Genomic DNA, 23,730 nt, shown 5'->3' on the forward strand with positions numbered 1-23,730 from the left:
TCAGGACGTCGACGGGATGGACGGACAGTGTCTGGGGGCGGGGTCCAGGTCTCTAAATGGCTCAGACAGGCGTGGGCCCTGCAGGCGGGACAGGAGCGTGGTTCTGCGGATGCTGCTGTCCGAATCCTGGCGGCCAAACTTGTTGCGCAGCCTGTGGCAACACGGGAGGCAGTGCACGAAGTCTGAGAGGAGATGACCGCTGAAGATCATGTAGATCCAGGGGTTACAACAGCTGTTGAGACTGGCCAGCAGTGCAGAGAGAGTCACCACTGTGTTCTCTGAGTCTACAGGAGACAGAAAGAGAGAGGAAACAGGTGAAACAGAGACACACTCACTGATGTCTATTTCATCTGAGGTGTTTACATATTCTCGCCAGGACACTATAGAGACAGTGAAAGGACCGCACCAATGATATTCAGTGTTTGGCCCATTTACTACCCACATTTTACATCGCAACAAAGCATTTTGCAAATAATGTGGGGGTACTGAAGATTTCACGACAATTAAAATTTTCACGATAATTAAAATCCCTCAATCTCTCAATTTTTAAATTTGAAGTTTTGGTTCAAACACCTTATAATGACATGCATCTAATTTGTTGCCATTCATAAAGCACACAGCTTCTAGGCGACAAACAAACCCTTTTCTCGTCTAAAGGGAGAAGGGGAAATACTGAGGCACTGCCTGTATCTCCTCTTCTCCAGGTGCACGGCAAAAAACAAGCTGAGGAGTTAGCATTCAATCGCAGTATGAAACAGTTTTTTCAAAGGTTTTGAATGACTGCAACCAGGAGATGCACTTGATCATACGGTCATCACTGTGCACAAAAAAACATTTTAGCCTGACAGGACCATTAGTATCTGAGATAAACCAAACCCAATATTTGGTGAAGATAATACTTGGCTGTGTAAAGCAAATGTTTCCCCAGGGACTATTTTCCCTGGTGGAAGGACTGTTTCACCTCAATTTCAAGCCGCACAACACCACAGTGCTGCTGCTTTTAGAAAAACTAATGTGGACGACTTTATTACAGTGATGGAATACTGGTGTGAAGAGAGTTTGAAGTCTGAAAGTTGTAGTTGTAGTTGTAGTTTCATATTGTAGTGGAATGAATGGAAATCAATGGCTGGATAAAAGGGAATAAGAATGATATGGGAGCTCTAAAATACAGCTGCTTGCTCTAATATGTACATCGATTTGGATAAAACTGTCTGCCAAATACGAACTGTGTAAGTTATAAACTGCTTGCTTTGTGAAAAAATAAGCAGAAACATGAAGTATATACATTTTGTAGATATTACGCTAAATATGCAATTTCACTGGTATGATCCTTTAAGCTGGACTGTGCATAAAAGGTCTAACCTGGCTGATATGAGCTAATATGAAGGCTGATACTAATAGTTTTAGACTGAGTAAGCTTTGTCTGTATTCAGCTATTCACTGCTCCCCCCCAGACTTTTATTCTTTTCAGAGTGGAAAAGTGTATGAAACAGCATTAGATTCTAAAACTCTTCACTAATTAAATTCTTTTATGGTTATCAGTTTTTTAAAAAGCATATGACTCAGCCCGCCTATTCAGTCGTACAGGAAACAGTGAGTTACATGAGGGCTTTATGTAGAATTAATTTACGGTTGACTTTGCTGAGATTTTAAATAGATAAATAAAACATGCAGTTTCTTTATGTGGCTGTGAGGGGAAACCACTGTCATTTCAGAGGTATAGGCAATATCTGATTTTTAGTTACACGTCATTATTCTCTCCATATAAATCAGACAAAACCAAATCAGAACAGTCAAAATTTCATGTAAAGCATGCCCAGGAACAGCAAATGACAGATTTACAGTCAAAAACAAACAAACAAACAAATAAATAAAATCTGTTTCTGAATAGTTACATATTGGTGAAACTCCCACATCATCCATGCATAATGCCCCTATAGGTTCATTAGGGCTGAGTGGAATTAATCACATTAGAATCACATGATCTGCTGCCTGGTAATTAAGGCATTTTCATTTGAGCTGATCAGTCAGGTTTCAAAAAAAGCACTTGCTTTAAAGGCAAAATGCAAGGGAGCATGAACTTTGACCAAGATATTTTGTTTTGCTGTCATAACGAAACGGACGAGAATGATTCAGACTCCTTAAAAGAAAACTGATCTAGTTTTCTTTCTTAACGAGTTTAATAAGATCTTTGCGTTTTATAAGTCATTGGAGTGGATGAAATGATCATACAATCTAAGTTGACGCATTTTTTTTTATGCTGAATGACTTGGTGTGGTGAAGTGATAGCAGTCTGGTAACGTTCAGCTGCCTGGATCGGTGATTTCAAAGTCAGAGTTTGTCCAACTAGATGACCTACCGTCCCAAGAGAAGCTGTTATCCCACACTGACCACATCTGCACGGTGAAGAAGGGAGCCCAGCACACCACGTAGGCCAGGACGATCACGAAAGTCATCTTCACCGTGCGTAATTTGGCCCGGGAGATGGTGCTGACGCTGCTGACCGATGCTCTCCCCAGGAGCCCGTTTTTGGTGGCCTCGGCCATGGCGCCGACACCTTTCCTTTGAGTTTTGTATTTCAGGTTCCTCCAGATGGTGCGGCAGATGAAACCGTAGCAGAGCACCAGGACGGCCACGGGTACGAGGAAGATCCCGGCCGTGATCCACGTGATGTAAGCGCGCACGCCCCAAGGCTGGATGAAGTGTCCCCAGCAGTCGTAGACGGCCGAGCCGGGGTGCACCTCGCTCAGGGAGAAGATGAAGTACTGCGGGGTGCTGAGGACCAGGCTGCACACCCAGGTGGACACGATCATCACGTAGGCGCGCTTGGTGGGCTGATGGAGCGTTTGCAGTGGGTGGCAGATGGCGATGTACCGGTCCAGCGTCATCATCACCATCATGTACGTGGAGGCGAACATGCCCAGGACCTGCAGGTGCTTCACGATACGGCACAGAAAGTCTGGCCCGTAGAAACGGAAGGTGATCTCCCAGCAGAGCTGCGGCAGGACCTGGAAGAAGGCCACCACCAGGTCCGCCAGGCTCAGGTGCTTCATGAACAGGTGCATGCGGGACGGCTTCCGGCGGGTTTTGTACATGGCCAGCAGCACGCTGACGTTCCCCAACACGGCTACTAGGAACGTGACGCTCAGAACCGTGATCTCGATCTTGGCGACCTCCTCGTTCCGTCCAAACGGGTCGCTGTCATTGTGCGCAGCGCTGGCATTCCCCTTAGTACCCGTGTCCAGCTGCCGCGTTACATTGAAACCCTCCGTGCAGTTTCTGTCTGTGAAGTTGCAGAAGTGCATGGTGCCCGCTTCACCGCCGTGCGTAACCGGTTGGAGCGTAACCGACTTTGGTTGCCACACTCTGCTCGATTATTCCAGCGCGCTCGGGGCGCTCACCGGGTTGCGCACGGATGCATGGAGAGCTGATTGAAATCTACGGTGGTGAAGCAGTCCATGCGCAGGGCAGCACAGCCGCATAACTCACACTGTGAATCCACAGCAGTGGGTTCCTGCCTCTTTTAAAGGCTCGCACCCCTGAGACCAATCCCCCTCCACACACGCACACACACACACGCACACACACACACACACACACACACACACACACACACACACACACACACACACACACACACACACACATATATACATACACACACGCTGTCTCCCTCTTCCACTCACACAAAACAGCATAATGTGGTGCATGCCAAGACATCCCCGCTGAATCTCAGCCATGACAGAGTGTCAGTGGATGTTGGAGGATATGGAACTCACCATTTCTGAGTTTCTTTCTCCAATCACTGTAATGAATCTTAAAGCTAAAGGAAAGTTGCCACAGACATATTTGGAAATCCCACAGAAATTAAATCACATGATGGGAGCATCCAGGGATAATGTTCCTCCTAAATGAATAAGTGACCCACATCTGGTCATATCTGGCATCAATCAGTTACTAATATCTCGCCAATCTTTGTTCCATTTGTTCCAAGATATTTAACTGACGAATTTCATTGTGATGTTGATATTTTGATAAACCCCAGAAGGGGAAAGGGGACACCCCTGCAGTAACAATGTGACAAAAAAGGTTTAACCTCATATTTTTCTTTTAATGCGTTTGAAATACTGCAGAGACACTCCTTGCAGACCAACAGCAGTTGATCTACACGCTGGAAAATGAACACCCCTTCAAGTCTCCTCGTTGGATTACAACAAAACAAACTAATGGCAGACGGGACATGATAGAAATGGATAGAATAAAGACATTTTAGGTTATTACATGTCAGGTAACTGCGATTTTTCTCTAATGGAAAATAGGACATTCTTATAAATAGAAAAGTATCTGTTAATTAGTCTAGCACTGCAGCCCAATATAGAGGCTCTGTACTGTGTTTCAAGCAACCTGCTCCAATTAATGTTAATAAAACTTTAATCATATACCTACTGACCCCCTCACTGCGCCTCCTCCTGCCTACGTGTTTAGCTTTCCATCGATTCTGACAGTGGTGTTTCTGTGAGTGTGTGTGTTTGCAGAGTGGGTCTGAGTGAGAAGGCTATAAGAAAGGTGGTAATGGTCATTGTTTTCTCAGCACTGGGCGACTTCTGGTCATTCATCACAAAGAGGCACAGTTCAGCTCGGGATGCTCAATACGGGCAGGCAGATACAGAACAGCAGGCTGGCGTTCATTCACAAAATCACACTTAGGAGGCAAGTCAAGTTGTTTATGCGGAGGTTTAAAATACAAAACAAGTTTGTACTCAAGTGCAATACAAAAAAGGGGTAAAAAGATGACAAAGCAAGGTTGAAAAGTGCCGTAAGAGCGATAGAGTGTAAAGAACAAAAGCTGATGAATAAGAATAATGTTCAAAGTGAGTTTTAAAAAACTTTTGACAGGCTTGGCTGATCTGAAGAGACTGGTGGTTCCAGAAATGTGGCTGCTGGAGATGCCAGCTTTTCTCAGTGAGTGAGACGATCCATGTGGCTTGAAACCAGCACAAAATCTGTTGTAACAGTAGTGGTGCACACTGTAACCTTTAAGTTTTTCCCCACAAATCAGTTTCATCTGTTATTTTAACTATCTTTTTACTTTGCAGTGTTTATTTAACCAGCAAGTTTAGCATAGGGTGTTGCCATGACACACAGAAGATCGAGGTGGAAAAAGCCTCAGTTGTTCTCAAAGGTTTGTGGAAAACACTTGACAGCCAAGTGAGAGGAACGGCATCTGTTGTGCAGAATTGTTTCAAGAAATCTGGTGTTCTCCACTGAAATTTGTTATTTACCATGTCCTACTAAGAGAGTAAAGTGTAAAATTATTTCTTGTACTTGTTGCCTTACAAGGCCTCAACTTAGTATCTTAATGTTCAATCTATATGCACGGAGCGCAAGTGGGGAGAGGGATTTAGAAGTCATAGAGGCCGACTGCGTTTTTCATGTCAAGTCGGGTAGTAAAAGAGCCAGATGCCGATGTAGACCATTACATAATGTGTTGTGTTAAAACAATGGTGGGTAATGGTCGGAGCTGTCAGGAATTATAGATTTATTCCACTGTGATTATGAAAGCTGTCGCGCTGCCATAGCAATAATAATAATAACACATAGCCCAGGCTAGAGTGCACCCAGATAAGACCCCAGACACAGGGAGAAGGCACATATGACACATGTTGGGCACAGGCATGTAAACACACACGCACACACGCACACACACACACACACACCCACACACACACACACACACACACACACACACACAGTCAAATACAAGCATAGATCCTGGTCACCAACTGGTCTATAAGGACCAGTTGGTGACCAGTAGGAATCACAACAGCAAATGTAGAAATTCTATACTAATCTCTGGCCAGTTTGGACAGTTCAACCCTATAATATGTCAGTGCTAACTTTACAACAAAATCTTTGACTCCCTGGAACAAAACCCTGTCAGATTGGAACTGTGACATGTAATTTGAGAAGCCCTACTGTACAATACAGAGCAGAGACGTCAGAGATACGGCCCACGGGGCAAATTCAGCCTGCAAGTACATCTCATCCAGCCAACAAATATGTTTTGGAGGGAGAGGGGAAAAAACCTATTTTTAAATTTAAAAAAACTGAAATATTTGTACCTATTTATTATCAGTTATGTGTAATACATAAAAACAGAGATTTCTCTGATAAATGGATAATTTAATGATTCATGATAAATTATGGTAAATTAATTAGCACTATAACAACACTGGCTAGAAAGAAAAAAACACAAGGCTAGATGCTGCACTGACCGCTGCTCTGTTGTGTTAGTTTAGCAAACATGTTATCAAAAAAAGGAAAAGGTTGACATGGAACATAGAATTTTTCAAGAAAGATGAAAAAATCTGTATTTAATGGTGAATGGCAAACCTGTATGTTATATATTTGTTGCATTTTTCTCTTCAGCTTCATGTAATTCTACATTAGGTGTTATTTTCATGTGCCAACATGCAATTTGTCATTGATTAACTGATTTAAAACAATAAATGAGAAAGTAGCCTTAAATATCAATGTGTCTACTCAAGTCATGTTGACATTAGCAGAAATTAATCTGGCCCCTGTGACATCTCATTTGGATAAATGCAGCCGTCTACCTAATGTAGTCTGACAGCCCTGATATAGAGTGTGTTTCATTGTCTTAATTGGTAGGATTGACACCGTCCATATGTGATGCTGTTAATTGTTTGATAGTCTGGACACATTTCTCATTTAGAGGCCAACTGTGCCACAGGAATTAGCAGCTCTCGGTTTGAGGGAGCACAGCCACAGAATACTTCCCCAGTGGAAAACGGCTATATTTAGTGATGAGCTGGTGCGGTAGGTCGGCTTTGCTGTTCATTCTGAATGTATGTGTGGATGCATGTGCGTGCATATGTGTGAGTATCCGTGTGAAGGATGTTGTGGAATGCGTGTTTTGATTGTTGAGCCCCTAATACACTTCAGGAGCTGAATGCTTCTCCCTGTGGAAAGAGCTATTTACAATGCTGATGTCACACTATTATTCCACCCTACCATCCCTGAGCCACAGAGAGATTAAATAGCATATTTAAAGCTGCCTTGCCTTTATATTTTGTCCTTGACCAAGAATAGACACTTGACCTAAATAGAATTTCAGCCAAACAATAACAAGGAAGTTTTCCAACCGCTATTTTGGTCTTTTTTTTTTTTTTTTTTTTGGCAACCCAGGAAGCCATGTTAGTAAAGTATACACATTAGCTTGCTGAGCCAACAAGACAGCCATCCATTCTGGTCTTTTATAATAACATGAACTGTGTTCCTTAACTATGTCTGAGCTCTTCACCAACAGATAATCCAAGGAGAAGCATGTCACAGTCCCACCCACACTGATTGACTGACAGGTGATCCCTGGGATGTGCAGAGCAAAAAGAGTGTAACACAGATTAATGGAAACTGTAAAATAAAAAAATGTAAAATAATAATAACAATAATAATCTCTTTATATTGTTTTGTATATATAAATAAATATATAAAACATACTAGTGGCTAGAAAAGGCAGGACTGAAAGACAGAGCAGAGGCACTGATCATGGCAGAGCAAGAACAGGCCCTGAGCACCAGATCCATAGAGGCTGGCAGAGTGTACAGGAACATCTGCGCTGAATTGGGACGGGAAGTCCCAGGGTCAAAATGGAAGACACCTCCAAAGGTGGTGGAGAATGACAGAGCCAAGATCCTGTGGGACGTTCAGATCCAGATAAGCTGATGCAGCGATCCCAAGCGACAGCAACATCAGGAAGAGGGAACACGAGAAGCGCAAAAAATAGGGCTGAGAAAGGAGCTAGAGAAGATGTGGGGAGTGAAGGCAGCAGTGGTGCCGGTGGTAATCAGAGCTCTCGGGGCTGTGACCCCCCCAAACTGGGAGAGTGGCTCCAGCAGATTCCAGGAACAACATCTGAGCACCTCTGTCCAGAAGAGCTCAGTCCTCAGAACAGCTAAGATACTGCACAGAACCCTCAGGCTCCCAGGCCTCTGGTACATACAGTATATATAACATATGCATTGCTGTAGTGAATCCTCATTTCTTTTGCATCAAAGCAACTTCATAAATTTAAATCACATGGCATGATCGAGTTCCAAAGTTACACCCAGTCAGTTCTCCAAGTCACAAAGAAGGCTGTTTGAAACTTTGCAATATGGATTTTTTCCAAGAAAGCTGGAGAAAATGAAGGTGACAGATGAAACCTGACAACCTGTTGTAATAAGAGAGGCGTCAGTCAGCTCCTACTCCTGATTCATATTTCATGTTACAATATAAGGTAGTAAACTGCGCAGGATACACTGGAGGATATACTGCCTGGAGGGAGATAAGACTGTACTTTAGTGGAGCATTGTTAACGTTATCATTTAATTTATTGGCTCTCTGCAATAAAAAAAAATGCATTGGCACAGTTTTCTTTGTGCAAATGATCAAACTGCATAAACCTACATAAGCCTAAATTCATGGTCCTTTTTCCATCAATACAATGGATACTAAACAAATAATCAAAGTGACAGAGTGTTTTTTTTTTTTGTTTGTTTGTTTGTTTTGTTTTTTTTGTTTGTTTTTTTGTTTTTTTGTATATCATCACCTACTGTTTTTAGGGCTCTTCTGTCTGTGTGTTCCACTGAGGTTATTTTGCTGTAACCCAGGAATTCCCAAAGGTTTTCATGTCTGGCTCCTGCACATTAGTACCTATTAGCTACAGACCAGTTGAACTGGACAATGTGGTGAACTGCCAATACAGTACTGTACTAGGATCAAAATAGGCCGTGCTTTAGACTGTCCTGTCATGAAATGAAATAATGGTGAAATTTGAGTTTTTCACATTTTGAACAGCAGCAGAAACAGAAGCTTCATTAATATGATTAGTAAGACCTGTGTTTACCTGCTATTCATGTCAAAATGGCTGCTGTGAAAAAGCTCTATGTTATTACTCTACAAGAGGAACTAAATCCCACTCAGCCCTGCTGGAATGGATTACTGTAGAAAATGCAGCGCATAAAAATTACAGTAATTGACCGTTAGGAATGAATAATACTAAACAGGAAAATGCCCTTCCTAGCCTGGGTGTACCATCCCTTTAAACATGCAGTACTTGTGATTGCCCATCTCTCCCCAAATCACTGGCCTGTGTGTTGCGGCAACAGATGTATCTTCCTTCACTTGCTGTCTCCTGTTTCACATGCGTAGCTCGTGATATTTTGGAAATATCTCAGGAGACTTCAGTCTTAGTTAGATTTTAAACAATGCACGCACATTGTCCAGTGGCATGCAAGGCACAACACTGCTCATCAGGAGCCGCTCAGTGATGCTTTGACATGATCCGTGGAGGAGCTTGGGACTGAACCAGACAACCACTGTACATCCTGAGCCACGCCACCCAAGCTACAGCAGCACAGACATGTCCATACTGTCCCATAACACATTTACACACAGACACACACAGACAAAGACAGAGAAGCTTACACAGCCACACAGACCTTTTTGTTTTTGCTGTGGTATGAGGTTACACCTAATAATAAAGAAAATGACCACACGGACTTAGCTGCTATCAACATGCCCTTAATTAATTCTGCTGAAATGTCAATATGCCCAAGGACATTGTAGCTCTGAATAAGTTCATCTGAAAAGTTACACGAAAGCCGATTTGTGGTCATTCTCTGTCTGAGCGCCGGAAAAAGTCACAGCTGGAATGAACACTCTGAATGTGGACACTTTTTTTTTTTCATAAAGGCCTTTAAAGTGAGTTTAATGTCATGGTGTTGTTTGAGTGTTTATGTGTGTGTGTCGGTGTCTGTGTGTTTGCGTTTATGCTTGTGTTTCTGGCGCTGTTCAGTGTTTTAATATCGAGGTTTACACGAACAACAGGTTTGGTTACATTAAAGAACACAATATCATAAAGCAGTACATAAACTATTATAAGTTGAAGTTAATGGAAGGAAGTCACAAATAAGTCCAAGTATAAATACACATATGCACTAAAACTTTAAGAAACAGGACTCATATCAATGTACACAGTTGTCTTTGGAGTAATTGTCTTGATGGAATCTTACTGAAAAAAATATTACAGAAAAATTAGAGGTATATAATAAAAAATATGCAGGTAAAGAGGATGTTTTAATGGGCTTCAGAGTATTACGTGTAAACGACTCAGCCAGAACAGATTATGGTATTTTAAAACTGCCTGTAAGACAGCAGGTGCAGATGCCAAATACCAGAAATACACTAATATTTTATTTTGGTGCCATTGTCCAGAGTGCCATTGTCCATTGTGGTGTGACTGTGCACAGGGCATTGTCCACTGTAATAGTGATGCATCGTTCAGTGGAGTCATTTAGTCTCATAATTGTTGTTCAAAATCTTGTTTTCCTTAAAACAAGTGAAACAGTTGTGCCAGTTGGATGAGATAATCTCACTTACTCTTCATTTGAGACAACATGTCCTCATGTGAACAGCACTCGGTCTTAATTTAGAAGTTCCCACAGCTTCAAATGCATCAGGACATAATTAAAGAGCAGTGCCATGATCAAGCAAATGAATCGCATGAATTGCTCGGTGACTGTAAGGCGCAGTCTGTGAGAACACCTCGCCAAGCGCTTAAAATTCAAGCTTTCTTTGGATGCACTGGTTGAAAAACAGAATGAGGATCAGCGGTTGGGCAACCCACACACCATGCAGCCCGTGGAGCCTCGTCATGTTGGTCCATATGCTGATTTTAAAGCAACGTTTTCTCCAGACGGTGGTGCAAAAAAAGTGCAGAAGAAGTGACCAAGTAAGCAGGCAACTTTTCAGTCCCTTAGCCTCTCAACAGTGAGTAGTTTTATGAACCATATAACGTCTTGAACCAGCTGGAGCTTTTTTGTCCTGACCGTGTGAGGGTTGCTTTACCTCTGATAGGCAGCTATGCTTTTTGTGGTTCGATTTGTTGGTATCTTGGCAGGCCAGCATAAAGAAAGAGGAGTGTGTGTTATTATGTGGTGTGAGGGAGGGCTGTGTGTTGTGTATTTGACCATGCAACACCACAAACAGCACAACAGGCTCATTAGTAGCTGATAAGTATGTCCAAGGATTTCATTAAGATACAGATGACAGGAAGTTTACATTCAAACTTCTATGTAAGACCAGAGTGTTATATACAAAGCCTGCCTTTTGTTCATGTTACTGTAGTGCAGCTGTGTGTTCCTGCGAGACATGGTACGACTCGCAGTGTGTGTGTGCAGTTGGCTGTGGCTGATAAGAGGTTAGGCTGGCTGGCCGTTAAGCGGTCAATCTGTCCAAACTGATCAGCCCTGGTCTCTGCCAAAACTAAATCCAATTTATGAACATACAGACTGATAGAGAGAGACTGACAGACACATGCACAGACACACAAAGTGATGATAAGCCTTTGTAACATGCACTATTAAAGGGATAGTGCACCTATTTAAAAAAAAAAAAAAAAATTTCCCCCTAGCTTTAGGACAGTAGTGGTGCTATCCCCCTCTAATTGTTACCGAGTGCTGGATACTGGCTGGATGCTCCAAATGCTAACTGTTAGCCTCCTGCCATTGAGATGGACTTCCCCCCAGCTAACACTCTGAAAAAAAAATGCACAAGAAAAATAAATAAATAAATGAATAATAGAATCTTACAGCCAATTTTACCTCATAATTTCAGGCTGTAAAAATTGTGCTGCACACCAACAAACCCAAACTTTTTTTATTTAACAGTTTCAGTGAATTTAGTCTTTTATTTTTAAGAATATTAGCTGGGGGGAAGCCCACCTCAATGGCAGGAGGCTAACAGTTAGCATTTGTTAATGTTCAGTCACTCAGGTCGCTCAGTAATGATGAAAGGAAGATAGCACCAAAAGGGGCAAACTCTCCCTTTAAAGTGAGTTTTGCTTCTATTTGTGCTTCTTTTCCGTTCCCTTTGTAGCAAAGACCTTTTGAAAACAGAAGGCTTGAACAGCAGAGACGCCCCAGGACACACTACAGCCACATCCAAATGGATGCAGATGGCTTTCAAAATGCAGCCTTATCCCTCCATTAAAAAAAAAAAGTCCACACAGGAAACTTTTGGAAAACATCTTCACACACGAGAACACAACAGTGAGTTAATGTTAGTCTCCACTATCTGAGTGTGAGCAATGACACTGAGGAGTGACTGGAGGGATTTTTTTGGTCAACCCTGAGTTACATATTTAAGAACAAATACACTTAAAATATGTCCTAATAGTGTCCAAAATTGTGAAGAAAATGAAGTCAGAATATCATGTTCATGCGGACAGAAGGCCAAAACAGAAATAAATAGTTGTCTTTTCAAAAAAAAAAAAAAAAAATCATAGCCTGTGCTGAAAATATTTAAGTCTGCTAAGTGCACAGTTTTGACTACTGGGTAATGACATTCTTCAAACTTTCAAAATTTAAACAACACTCTCTTGCCTCCACTTGCCACTGCCAAAGTAAATTGTAGCTTTATGCAGCTTTAAACCAAAGCCTATAGAGAGTTAAACCTGAACCACATCCATGTCTGTGAGACAGAAAAAAAGAATGCAATAAAGTCTTTTGGCCATCAGGGGCAGTGCTGAGCACCTGCCAAACAGAGTACAGTATATGGTGGTCAGTGGAACTAAATGCAAGAAAATGATCACAACATTTGCTTCCAAATATTTACCAGTAACTTGATTATTACTGTCATTGTTATACAGCCAAATATTTATAATGAAGACTTAATTATAAACTGATGTGAAATCCTTGGTTGTAAAATTATGTCAGTTTCAGATTGAGGCTATGTGGGCTTGATTGGTGCCATAATTTCATTCACCAAAATATATAGAAATATCGAACTACCATCTGTTAATTTTCTCAAATGCACATTTAAAAATAATTATAATATAGAAGGCTGATTTTCTGGAGAAGCCCCGTTGACTGCTGTTCATTTGAGTCTGTTTAGCAGTTTTAGTGCTCTACGTCGCCCTCTGGAGGTGGAGTATCTCAGCATGTCTGGTTTAGACTTTTGGGTAACGCTTTAAAAAATTCAAACCATATCCTCTCGCTGCCATTGGGGGTGCAAAGTGCAAAGTGCCCTTGTGCGACTTTGCTTATAGTTGCTTCATCCTCTTTTTTTCATCACTTTCTCTTCCTCTCTGTCTCTCCCTCCGTCTTTAGCATTCTCAGGAACACGGCCTTTTCAGTACAATGCTTGACATTCCCCTGGAGTTCGCTGTATAATTATGGCTCTACTATATTCCACTTAGTACTGCCCTTGATGTTATATGGCGATGAGCTGTAAACACCAGAATAAATTGGTCAGGTCACCTTGTTGAGTCTGATGCAATTAATATTTATGTGAGGTCTGTACCACAATGGAATGCATATCACTGTGTAGTGGACTGTGTGCATAATGTGACGACTCGGAGACTTCTTTCCTAAGTACCTCCACTTGCAGTCGTCTTAGACTTCTGCTGGACATTAATCAGACTTTCATGTGTTTCACTCCCCCAGCATGCCTTTTATTTTTCTTTCCCTCGATAGAACTGCTCTTATCCTGTCCATCTTCCATCTGCTTGATCCAATCTCCTATCCCGTTTCTCATCTCCCCTGTCTGCCACGGCTTGGTGACAGACACTGAATCAATGGGCTTAGAGTTGGAGGCATTAAAGATTTACTCCAGGCCTTTTACTGCTTGATCTTCTCTTATCTCTGCCCGCCCTCTCGCCTTCTCCTCAGCCTCTTTTCTTGCTGTCAGAGTGTTGACCAGCAACCGGATGTTAGAGGTCATAGCATTTGTTCGTAAAACGCTACGATAATGGATTTTAATTGAAGTCCATTTAAATGACATCAGCAGATCCTGTCGGTATTTTGCAGCATGTGGTGAATGAGATCAAGTGTTATAATATTACTATTAAAATATTACTATTTCATGCTACAATCATAAAGCAAAGGTGGGTCGCCCTGGCAGCTCACTGGATAAGAGCACATGCAGCTTGTTGGGTGCTGAGTCCTGATTGCAGCCTCCTGAGTTTGAATCAGACCTCAGGCCATTTGCTGCATGTCATCCCTTCTCTCTCTCCTGCTTCTCCTCTCTCTATCGACTGTGACTGTCAAATAAAGCAGAAATGGCAAAAAAAAAAAAAAAAAAAAAAATCTATAAAAGAAGACAAGGCAGGGGAGAGGTTATGTGGCATCACACTGTACTTTTAGGTTATAACTCAAATATTGATAAACTAGTGATATTCAAGATGCCATGTGCAGCATTTTTATGAGACCATGGCAGAAATGACTGGTGCCTCTATCTCAAAGCACAAGGGTTTGTCAAAATTTGCATTAAATTAATAAAAAAAAAAAAAAAAAAAAAAAAAGCTACAAATGAGCTGAAAAATTCCAAAGAAATAGTAAAAAAAAAAAAAATACAAAAATACAAAAAAGTGTTTGAAAATTAGCCAAAAAAGACAAGAAAATGTATAATTATTGCAAATATATATTTGAAATTAATTTTCAGGAATATTACCTTAAGTTTACCATCCCCAAAACAAACAATCCAACAATAAACGTGGCAAAAATCACCCCAAAAGTTTAAACAAATGAATAAATAAATCAGAAAATACCTCTATACCTCTACCTCTAATACCTCTTATAACAAAATGCCATCCACAGGCTCCCGGGTTTCAAAGAGTTAAAAAAAAATAAAGATAAGGGCTTGGGAAAATGAATATAAATCTGTCATTTAGCACTCCTACCTCCGGCTCCCTTGAAGCATAAAGTGATGATGGCTGATGTCGGAGGCTCAAGTTTCACTTTCACTAACTAGTTTGAGCCAGACTCACGAGGGAAGTTGTAGGCCCGAGAGATATCTACTGTAATTTATACACTCACAAGGACAACAGCCATCAATCAGCCTTGCTGCTGCAGCTTTTTTCCCTGACAGACCGAGCTTGTAACTGTGACCTTTACACCTGGCATTAATATTCCCCTCATATCCAGATTGTGTCCAGATTTGATGTGACTGGATTACAACTACCCTTGGTGTCAAAATGGGTCTCGGCTATACACAATGACGGCTGAGTTTCCATTCCCTTAACAAAATGTCATTTAAAATTGACTATAAACAACTCATCTCATTTTTTTCTCCTATCCACAATATCCTGATAATCCAGTTTTACAAACATCTTCCTGTACACCCTGCCTGCCACCTCTCTGCTTACATGCCTTCTATTTGTTGTTTGGAGGCACGCTGCGTTTACCCTGTTGTTGATGCGGCCAAAAGCATCTATGACTACCACCAGGCTGGAGGTGGTTTAGGTGATCAGATCCTCACTAAGTCTTTGATGCATTCACAACCTGGATTTTATGTGTGTCTGCACTGATTTGATTAGGTGGTGCTCGTGTGTGTGAGCACGCATGGTGTCTACATGCACACCAGTTTGTCCAGCTGCATGTTTTCCTACTTGTGCCATTCACTTCAGCCCCTCATTTAGTGCTCAAATATGAAAATGAAATTAAATCAATCAGTGCGTTGGTGTGGAGGGCTGATAACGAGCCTAGGCTAATTACCACTGACAGATTGAGTTAGGGAATGAGGGAGGAAGCAGATGATGAGGAGGGAGAAGGACACTTGGAGAGGGAAAAGATTGCACTTTGCAGTCTCTTGGGCATTTTTACGTGTTTCATTTCTGCTTCCCTCGGCTTGTCAGCAGCGCCGCAGAATCACCAAGTGTGTGAGCAAGCGAGTGTATCAGTTGGAATGGATGAGAGGTGGTCAGGTATGCCTTAAGAGCTTTACTGAGACCGGTGAGGGTGTGTGATTGGCTGTTGCAGTGCAGTCTTTCTGTAGTGTGAAGGACAGAAAAACTATTTTATATTGCAGAAAACTTCAGTAGGCTGCAAGGTTTCATCCATTATTCCACCTGCACAGCCTGAAAAGACCCGTTTCCATGGTGAACAACCAAGTTCACTGTGCTGATGAAATGTGGGGGCCGTTGAAGAAAAGGGAATATTACTTCTGCATGACCCAGACATCATGTTAATTCAGGCTGGTATGTTGTACTTCAAACACCAGCCTGCATCATGTGAGCAGTCACAACGGGGGTAAGCAAACAGACAGAGATCTAATCACCAGGGAGGGCAGTAGCCTAGAGGTTAGAGAAGCAAACTTGTGACAGGATGGTTTAAATCCCTTGGATTAAGAAAATTAGGAAGTAAGAAAATGTGTGGGGCACAGTGAGTGAGTAACTCTTTCCCTTGCCTTGACAGCTACTGCAAAGGTGCTGGTGAGCAAATAGTGCTGGACTGCTAAGGTGGCCAGCAGCTGTGAACCTGGGATGTAGTTCAGTAAAATTCAAAGCACAGTGTTAATGTAAAAAGGTCAACTTACCTGGATGAATACGCCTTGAAATAAAATAAAATAAATTAAATTAGCCAAACCTGCAAGGAGTTTTTATGCTAAGGATCAAAACAGGTATGCCATAAATGACAGGAATGTGTGTCCTCAATGTACACTGTGGAAATGACATTCCATCTAGAGGCTATACTCACTCTCAAAGATCTATTGCCACAGTACTAACAAGTAAAATGTGTCTGTACACATGCTTATTATTAAGAGTGACCTGATTTTGCCAAAAGCCTTGTTTTTTAGCCTGGAAATCCATTGCAGGGGGTGCAGTGGGATGGATCAGTAGATTTCACACTGCCTGCCCTTGTTGCCCCATGTAATCCGTGCTCTGGGAATACTGGAATGTGGGAGTAAGGCTGTTTGTTTTCAACAGGCTGCACTAGCACTCGTGGAAGTGTGGCAGCCAAAGTTGAGGAGCCGGAGGCGAGTCAGTGAACTAATATTTGTGGTCGCTTCTCGTAAACAGCCCCAACAGCCTGAGAGGCCTGAGAAATGGCATCTGCCATTGTCATATATGACCAGAATATACACAGTGGTCACTTTCTTAGGCACACATCTCCATATGCACAAACTGAGTCTTATATAAGTAAAGCTTAAGCCTGGTATGATGATTGGTGCCAGATCCATCAGTTTCATGTCAGAAATGGCATACCTCCTGGGCTTTTCATGCACCACAGTGTCTAAATTTGACCAAGAATGGTGTGAAAAAAGAAGAGAGGTCAGAATGGCACGATTTGTTCAGACTAGCAAACGGCCACAAATGTGCAAGTACCAAATCACAGTGCTGGCTTCCACTCCTGCCAGGTAAGAATTAGAATATGAAGCTGCATTAAGATCACCAAAACTCGATGAATGAAGAGTGGAAAAATTATGCCTGCTCCAACAAATCCAATTTTCCATTACAACACACTGATGCTGGCTGATAATGTGGTGTAAATAGCTTTGGATCCTGCCTGGTGTCGACAGCACAAGCTGCTGGTGGTGTAATGGTGTGGGGAAGCTTTTCTTGGCCACATTAGGTCCAACTTAGTACCAACAGAGCATCCTAAACATTGTTGATGACCAGTTACATTCCAACACAGCCACAATCCAGAGCTTGCCACATGGAAACCTGCAGCAGCATAATGCAGAATTGCCTCAAGATGGCTCAGCACCATCACCCCATCTCCACTGCTGCTTCCCTCCATTAGCTCCTGATTTAACTCAGAATTGATTCTTACCACTTCTAATGCTCTGAAAAATGGTTACATTAGAGACCTTTTGCAGTCCTATGCTCCTGAGAGCGAGCTCAGGTCCTCTGATGAAGGACTGCTGGTGGAGCCGCATACAAAATTGCCCACTAAGGGCGCCTTTTCCTGCAGGTCGGCCACCCTCTGGAACATTCCCACTCTCTGTTAGGTCTGCTGCATCTGCTGGAGGGTTTTACAAGCTCATTTTTGTAGTTTCATTATTCACATGTGATTTTACCTGTTAATTGTTTTTATGTGTGAATGTCTTCTGCTTTTACTTTAATTTGCATGTTATAAATAAATTCTTTTACCTGTTTTACCCATGTGTTCTTCTTCTTCTTCTTCTTCTTTTAATGATGGCGATGAAAGAGGCTTTATAGGTTCATTCACAGAGTCAAGTCAATAGAGACCTTTGGTTGTACATTAGTAGGGAGAAATGCATCACCACAAAATCTGCAGAAATACTGTTAGTTTTGAGAGTCAGTTTTAATTTACTTCAGTCTTAGTTTTCTGGCTAAAATGCATTTTAATTTTAGTCACATTTAAGTTATTTGAATCTTGTTACTTTTAGTTTATTTTTGTCAATCTAATTCCACTGAATAATAGTTTTTATATTCTTCAATAAGTTATTTGTTAGTGAGCAGTGCACATAGATAGATATACATTCCTCTATGAGCTTTTGTATTTTGTGTCTAGCTTTTGCTTTAATACCGCACTTCATATGAAAAATAAAGTTTGATTTTGACCTGGTAGAGGTGCATTTGAAGAATAATTTACAGAATATAGAATCCAGACCTTGAGAGGTTCAGGTTCGTCTGGAGGAAAGACTGTGTGGCACCAGGTACCACTCAGTTACATCTAATAAAACGTCCACTCAGCATCACCAGACACGAATTAGCATGAGAAAGAGTTCTTGAAGGTAAAAATAAAGCTGCCAGTGCGAGAGGCTGAAACGTGCAGTAAATCAAAGTGATGTGTGTGCGGGTACTTTAGAGAGAAAAGGGTAAGAACCTATGAGAGATGGTGCTACAGAAAGAGTGAGGCCAGCTTTGAATCACATCTATTATGATGGAGAAATAGGCCCTTGGGACTGAAGGCATGATTAATACAGAGGAGGGCTGTCATTTGGGAATTACAAAAAGAAATGCTGATGTTAATGCAGGCTTATAATGCACGTGTACATGTGCATATGCAAGCACGCATGGATCCATGTCCGTGTGCTGGCAGATGAGGTAAAGCCATGTGCATAAAGACGCAAAGAAAAATGTACAAAGTAGTACTATTTCTAGTAGATTTCACCGATGAGACAGATCCTTGTAAATCCAGGTGAAATGATTACTCTTTTATTTATAGATTTCCCTCATTAAATCTCAAGAGTCCTTCATATTTGTACATTCAGTGTATGAGCACACACAAACACATTCAAACGGCCTCAATAAAAGGTTTAGTGTATGGATACATTATGTTTCTATACAGTATTACAGTACACATTACAGGGATAATATGTGGTACTAGTATTTGGCATCAGAAAAATGGTGGGAGCGGATTTTGTGTCTCCTTCTTCGTGCTATTGCTTGTGTTTATGTGTATTTAATTGTAATTTCAATTTGTATGAGCTTTGTTTATACAGTGAAAGTCGACAACAGTGTATTTCCTCATATAGACGCAGCTGCAACTCAGCAGCTGTCTGTGGCTTTGTTTACTTTTTAAATGGCGAATCCATAGATGCCGAAGTCATGCATGTGTCCCTGGTAAATCATTTTCTACAGAGTGAAAACATGGAATTTGTTCTCATTGCTTAAAGGACCACACCAGTGATTTTGCATATTTAACCCAATATCTACAAAATGTATAAACGTTGCATTTCTGATATTCTTTTCCCAAAGCAAGCACTCATATTTTACAACTCTGATATAATATTTCCTCTCATTTATCCAGCCATTGGTTTCCATTCATTCCACTATGATAAGAAAATGAACACCACTATTCTATCACTGTAATAAAGTCGTCCATATTAGTTTTCCTAAAAGCAGCAGCACTGTTGTGTTTTCATGACTTGAAAAACAATCTTTCCACCAGAAATTAATCCCTGGGGAAACGTTTGCTTTGCACAGTCAGTGGTTCATGAATGGCAACCTCTGCGTTAAAATTGCAATAAGTCAAAATGCAAAATTGAGGATTGATTTAACTGAGGACGATTTAGACTCAGGCGACAAAAAACATGGAATAAGCACATCATTTATCCACCCTGGTCCCATCAATCTGCATACAAAGAACATGACTCAACACAGTTTTATGTTTCAGTTGATACGGCGGTCCTTCATTCAGGGAAGCGAACCCACGACGCCCATGGGAAAGTGTGTTAGTTTGACCCATCCACCACCTCACCTTCCACCTAAACTGGATTTTCTGGCCCTTGGACTGGCTTATCACCTGTATGAAAACTTGGCCTTTTGTGTATGCAAATCAAAAGCATCTAGACTCAACTATAAAATAATGGGCTTATTTCACATTCTTCTTGCATAATGCACCTTTAACGGAGAGTTGACCAACATGTTCACCGTCCACCCAAAAACTTGAACAATTTTTTTTTTTTTTTTTTTTTTAAAGTGACATGCTCAAGACAACTCAGCAGTGGTTGCTGAGTGGGAGAGTGTATTGTTTTCATTTTCCACTTGATTTACATTTTCCCAGCTCGTCCGGACATTCCCTCTGACAACCTTGCGGTCAGAAACCTAGTTCCTATATCTTATCCTTTTATAGTGTGTCTGTGTGTATATGCTCTATTTTGGATGTGTGTTTGCATAGTTTATGATATGAAAATAGTGTAGCAGAGCAGGGACATGGTATGGGATGTTTACATGTGGGAAGTTGGGGAGTTGAGGGGGCATTTGGTCACATCCTGTTCTACATTTGTCAAGACGCTCTCCCAGCCGCTGTGTAACACTGTCACGCTCTATGAGTTTAACCTCATTTTTTTATCAGCTGTTCCCACACAAACGCACGGTCTCGTGCACATGGAGGCCTGACAACAACGGTGATTTATTCACACCTTGAAATACCACGTGTACACCACAGAGAGGACATGGTGGGCTGTCAGCGTGAAAAGGCTCTGACACAGAATTTTGACCGTCATGAGGCACTCAAACTCTCCACTGAAAACCTGGATAAAAGATTTATAACAGGTTAAAGCCTTCCTACAGACAACTAGTGTAGTATTGATCAATTTGTCAGTGCATACATACTCGAAAAAACAGCATCATATCTGTCATATCACAGGTTATCAAACACAAGTATCATCTTTATCTTGAGCTATTGGAAAAATATTATTGATAAAACCCTTCATATGTGGTGTTTTTTTGGTTTTGGAAAGTTCGAAAGCTTTTTTAGGTGTGAGTCATGGCTGAACTGATATATTGGCACCATACTGATATTAAATATTATCTTTAAAAAGCAATATCAGTGTTGGAATTAGAAGTATTTTCACTGCTGAAATCAGCCAAATATATATACTTTTTTTTCCCCCAGGAGCTTGTCATTGATGCAACTGTAAAATTAACAACAGAGCAAAACAAACATGGCCTTTTGTTTAGGAAAAAAAAAATTAATTATCTTATTACAGGCCTGTCTGAAAAGCCTAACCTGTTTTGCAATTGCATTTGTAACCTGATTCTTTCAAAATTGATATTAATATAGATATGTGTTGGAGCATATTGAATCTAAAAAACCCTATCGTTCCATCCCCTGCTGTCAGTGCTACATCAGACAGTAATAATAGTGGTGCATTAATAGAAATAAAACACTGCTGACAGATTTGGACAGACTGGAGACACTGAGTCCATGGGAGCACATCTCAACTCTGTAACGTACACTGAACGAACAAAATGAGCATTTCATGAATTCCACTGATGAGGAGGATACAGGTAAAAGACATTATTCCTTATCGGTCACACTCATTAAATCTACAACAGTCACAAAGGAGGAGATGCAGATAAAGAGAAACAGATGGCCTCGAGAAGGAATTTTAAGCTCTGAGGCAACCGAGATGTGGATTGTGCAACTCATTATCAGGAAGATGTCCTTCAAGACCACAACATCGATTCTGCATCAACACACGACATCACAGATAGCAGACATGTGGCGTATGTGTGCTGTTGGTGGGCCAAAGCATTCACAAATAAAACAACAACAGGCCAAAGCCTCCCAACTCATCTGTGAATTATTTCTGTAAGTTTTTTTTAATGTGAAAGCAATCACTGCACAGTGCTTTAGTAGAACAACTTGATTATATTGGGCTACATCACACATGCATCTTTTATTCATTAGTTTCCATTCATTCCACACTTTCCTCACCCCAGTATGCCATCACCGAAATGAAGTCGTCCACATTAGTTTTCCTAAAAGCAGCAGCACTGTTGTGTTTTGGTGTCTTGGTGACTTGAAGTTGGAAAATACTGTTTTGCTTTCCACAGCCAGTTATCAGTTCTGTGGTTTATGAATGCTGACATCTTTGTTAGCTGCAGAAGCGGAACATTTTAAGGCGGCTGTTTCAGTCTAAAAACGAGGGATTTTGATGATATGTTGTGAAATATTTAGTTCTGCCACATCATTTACAAGATGGTCTGTGGCATTGTAAAATGTGGGGAAACTGTAGTAAATAGACCAAACATTCAAAATCACTGGTATAGTCCTTTAAGAAGCTTCAAAATTAGGAAAAAAAAATGTTTTCCATATTGTGGGACAATGTTGCATCCATATCATGTATCTGCTGGTTGCAGCGCTTCAGCAAAGCTACATCACATTTATATTGAGTGAAATATTCAAAGCCAAGATACCATCGTTTTATGGCTGCAGCAACATATCAGAGAGAAAACATCAAGGTGCCTTGTGCATTATTTTATATACATTTCCCTGTAACTCAGCAGGACATGTTTGTTATCTTTGGACACCTTGGCATCACCACCAGAATTTACAATGAAGTTTTGTGGGTTTGCACAAAGCTCACCTGCACAGCATGCATGTGTAATGACAGAACACAATGATGGAATGGGCAGGGTTGAGGACCTTTAAAAGCCTCTCCCTCTCTCTCTCTCTCTCTCTCTCTCTCTCTCTCTCTCTCTCTCTCCCTCTCTCTCCCTCACACACACACACATAAAGACATCAAAACAAGTGACTGTTAAGCAACCGTGGTTGTTTAACAAAGTTTACTTGCCAAGCTGTCATTTGCATTCAAGATTAAGAGGCTTAAGTTTAAAAGAAATGCATCTGTATTCTGGTTGACACGACATACAACAGATGGGCTCCAGCCTCTTGAGACTAAAGGGCCAAACTAGACAACATAAAATATCAGCATGCGAGTCAACACACGGACACACCAAGTGTTTCTTAGAAAAGTCCGACTCCACACAAGTGACTGGGCAGGGGATTTATTCTGATCCCCATCCTAACCTCTTGTGCATTTGTATCAGTGGTGAAATCCTGATGAGAAACATAAGCATAACCATCAGCATTCGGTGTCAGAGGTTTATTATCATCTCACACCATCAGAGGTTACAGCATCGCTGCTCAAAGCACTTGTAATGGACGCACAGTTTACCTGCAGAGCTGTGGCTGCACATAACCAAGTGGAGCTCTGATTTGTGCTGTTTATCATCTTCCTCATTTTTTATTGGAGGATATTTCCATGAAAGATGAACAGCTGAACAAATGTTTTCCTATGAGCTTTACTGTACTAAATGTATTGTCATGGCAGAGGCAGAAAAACAGAGGGCGGGATGAAGACTGACAGCTTACCACAAATAGCAAGACTAAGAAAGAGCCAGATAGATTGACAGATAGAGAGCCAACATCAGCTGGAGATAGAGATACAGAGGACACGGAGACAAGCTGGGAGAGAGCGATAGCAACAGTGAGACAGCATGAAAGGAAAGGAAATGTCAAGCAGCTGTCAGCAACAGTCATTTCTCATGGGCAACAAAGACGAAAAAGTCTCTGCTCTCCCGTCTGCCCTAGGGGAACCACTGGGTGCCTGAGTGTTCTACGTCTGCGCTAAACCTGTCTCATCTGATCCCGGCTGGCTTCCCCAAATTCCCACCGGGATAGTCCC

General features: G+C 41.4%; 1 protein-coding gene across 1 annotated transcript; it reads right to left on the reverse strand.

Moving 5' to 3' along the window:
* LOC115355551 (arg8-vasotocin receptor-like) lies at positions 1–3,305 on the reverse strand. The gene is made up of 2 exons (XM_030046409.1): positions 2,360–3,305; positions 1–284 (listed from the first exon to the last, which is right to left on the reverse strand). Exons 1-2 carry the CDS (start codon positions 3,303–3,305, stop codon positions 1–3), a joined length of 1,230 nt encoding a protein of 409 aa, XP_029902269.1.
* Positions 3,306–23,730: the final 20,425 nt, after the last annotated feature.

The sequence above is a fragment of the Myripristis murdjan genome, chromosome 23, assembly GCF_902150065.1.
Source record: "Myripristis murdjan chromosome 23, fMyrMur1.1, whole genome shotgun sequence".
NCBI classification, from domain to species: Eukaryota; Metazoa; Chordata; class Actinopteri; order Holocentriformes; family Holocentridae; genus Myripristis; species Myripristis murdjan.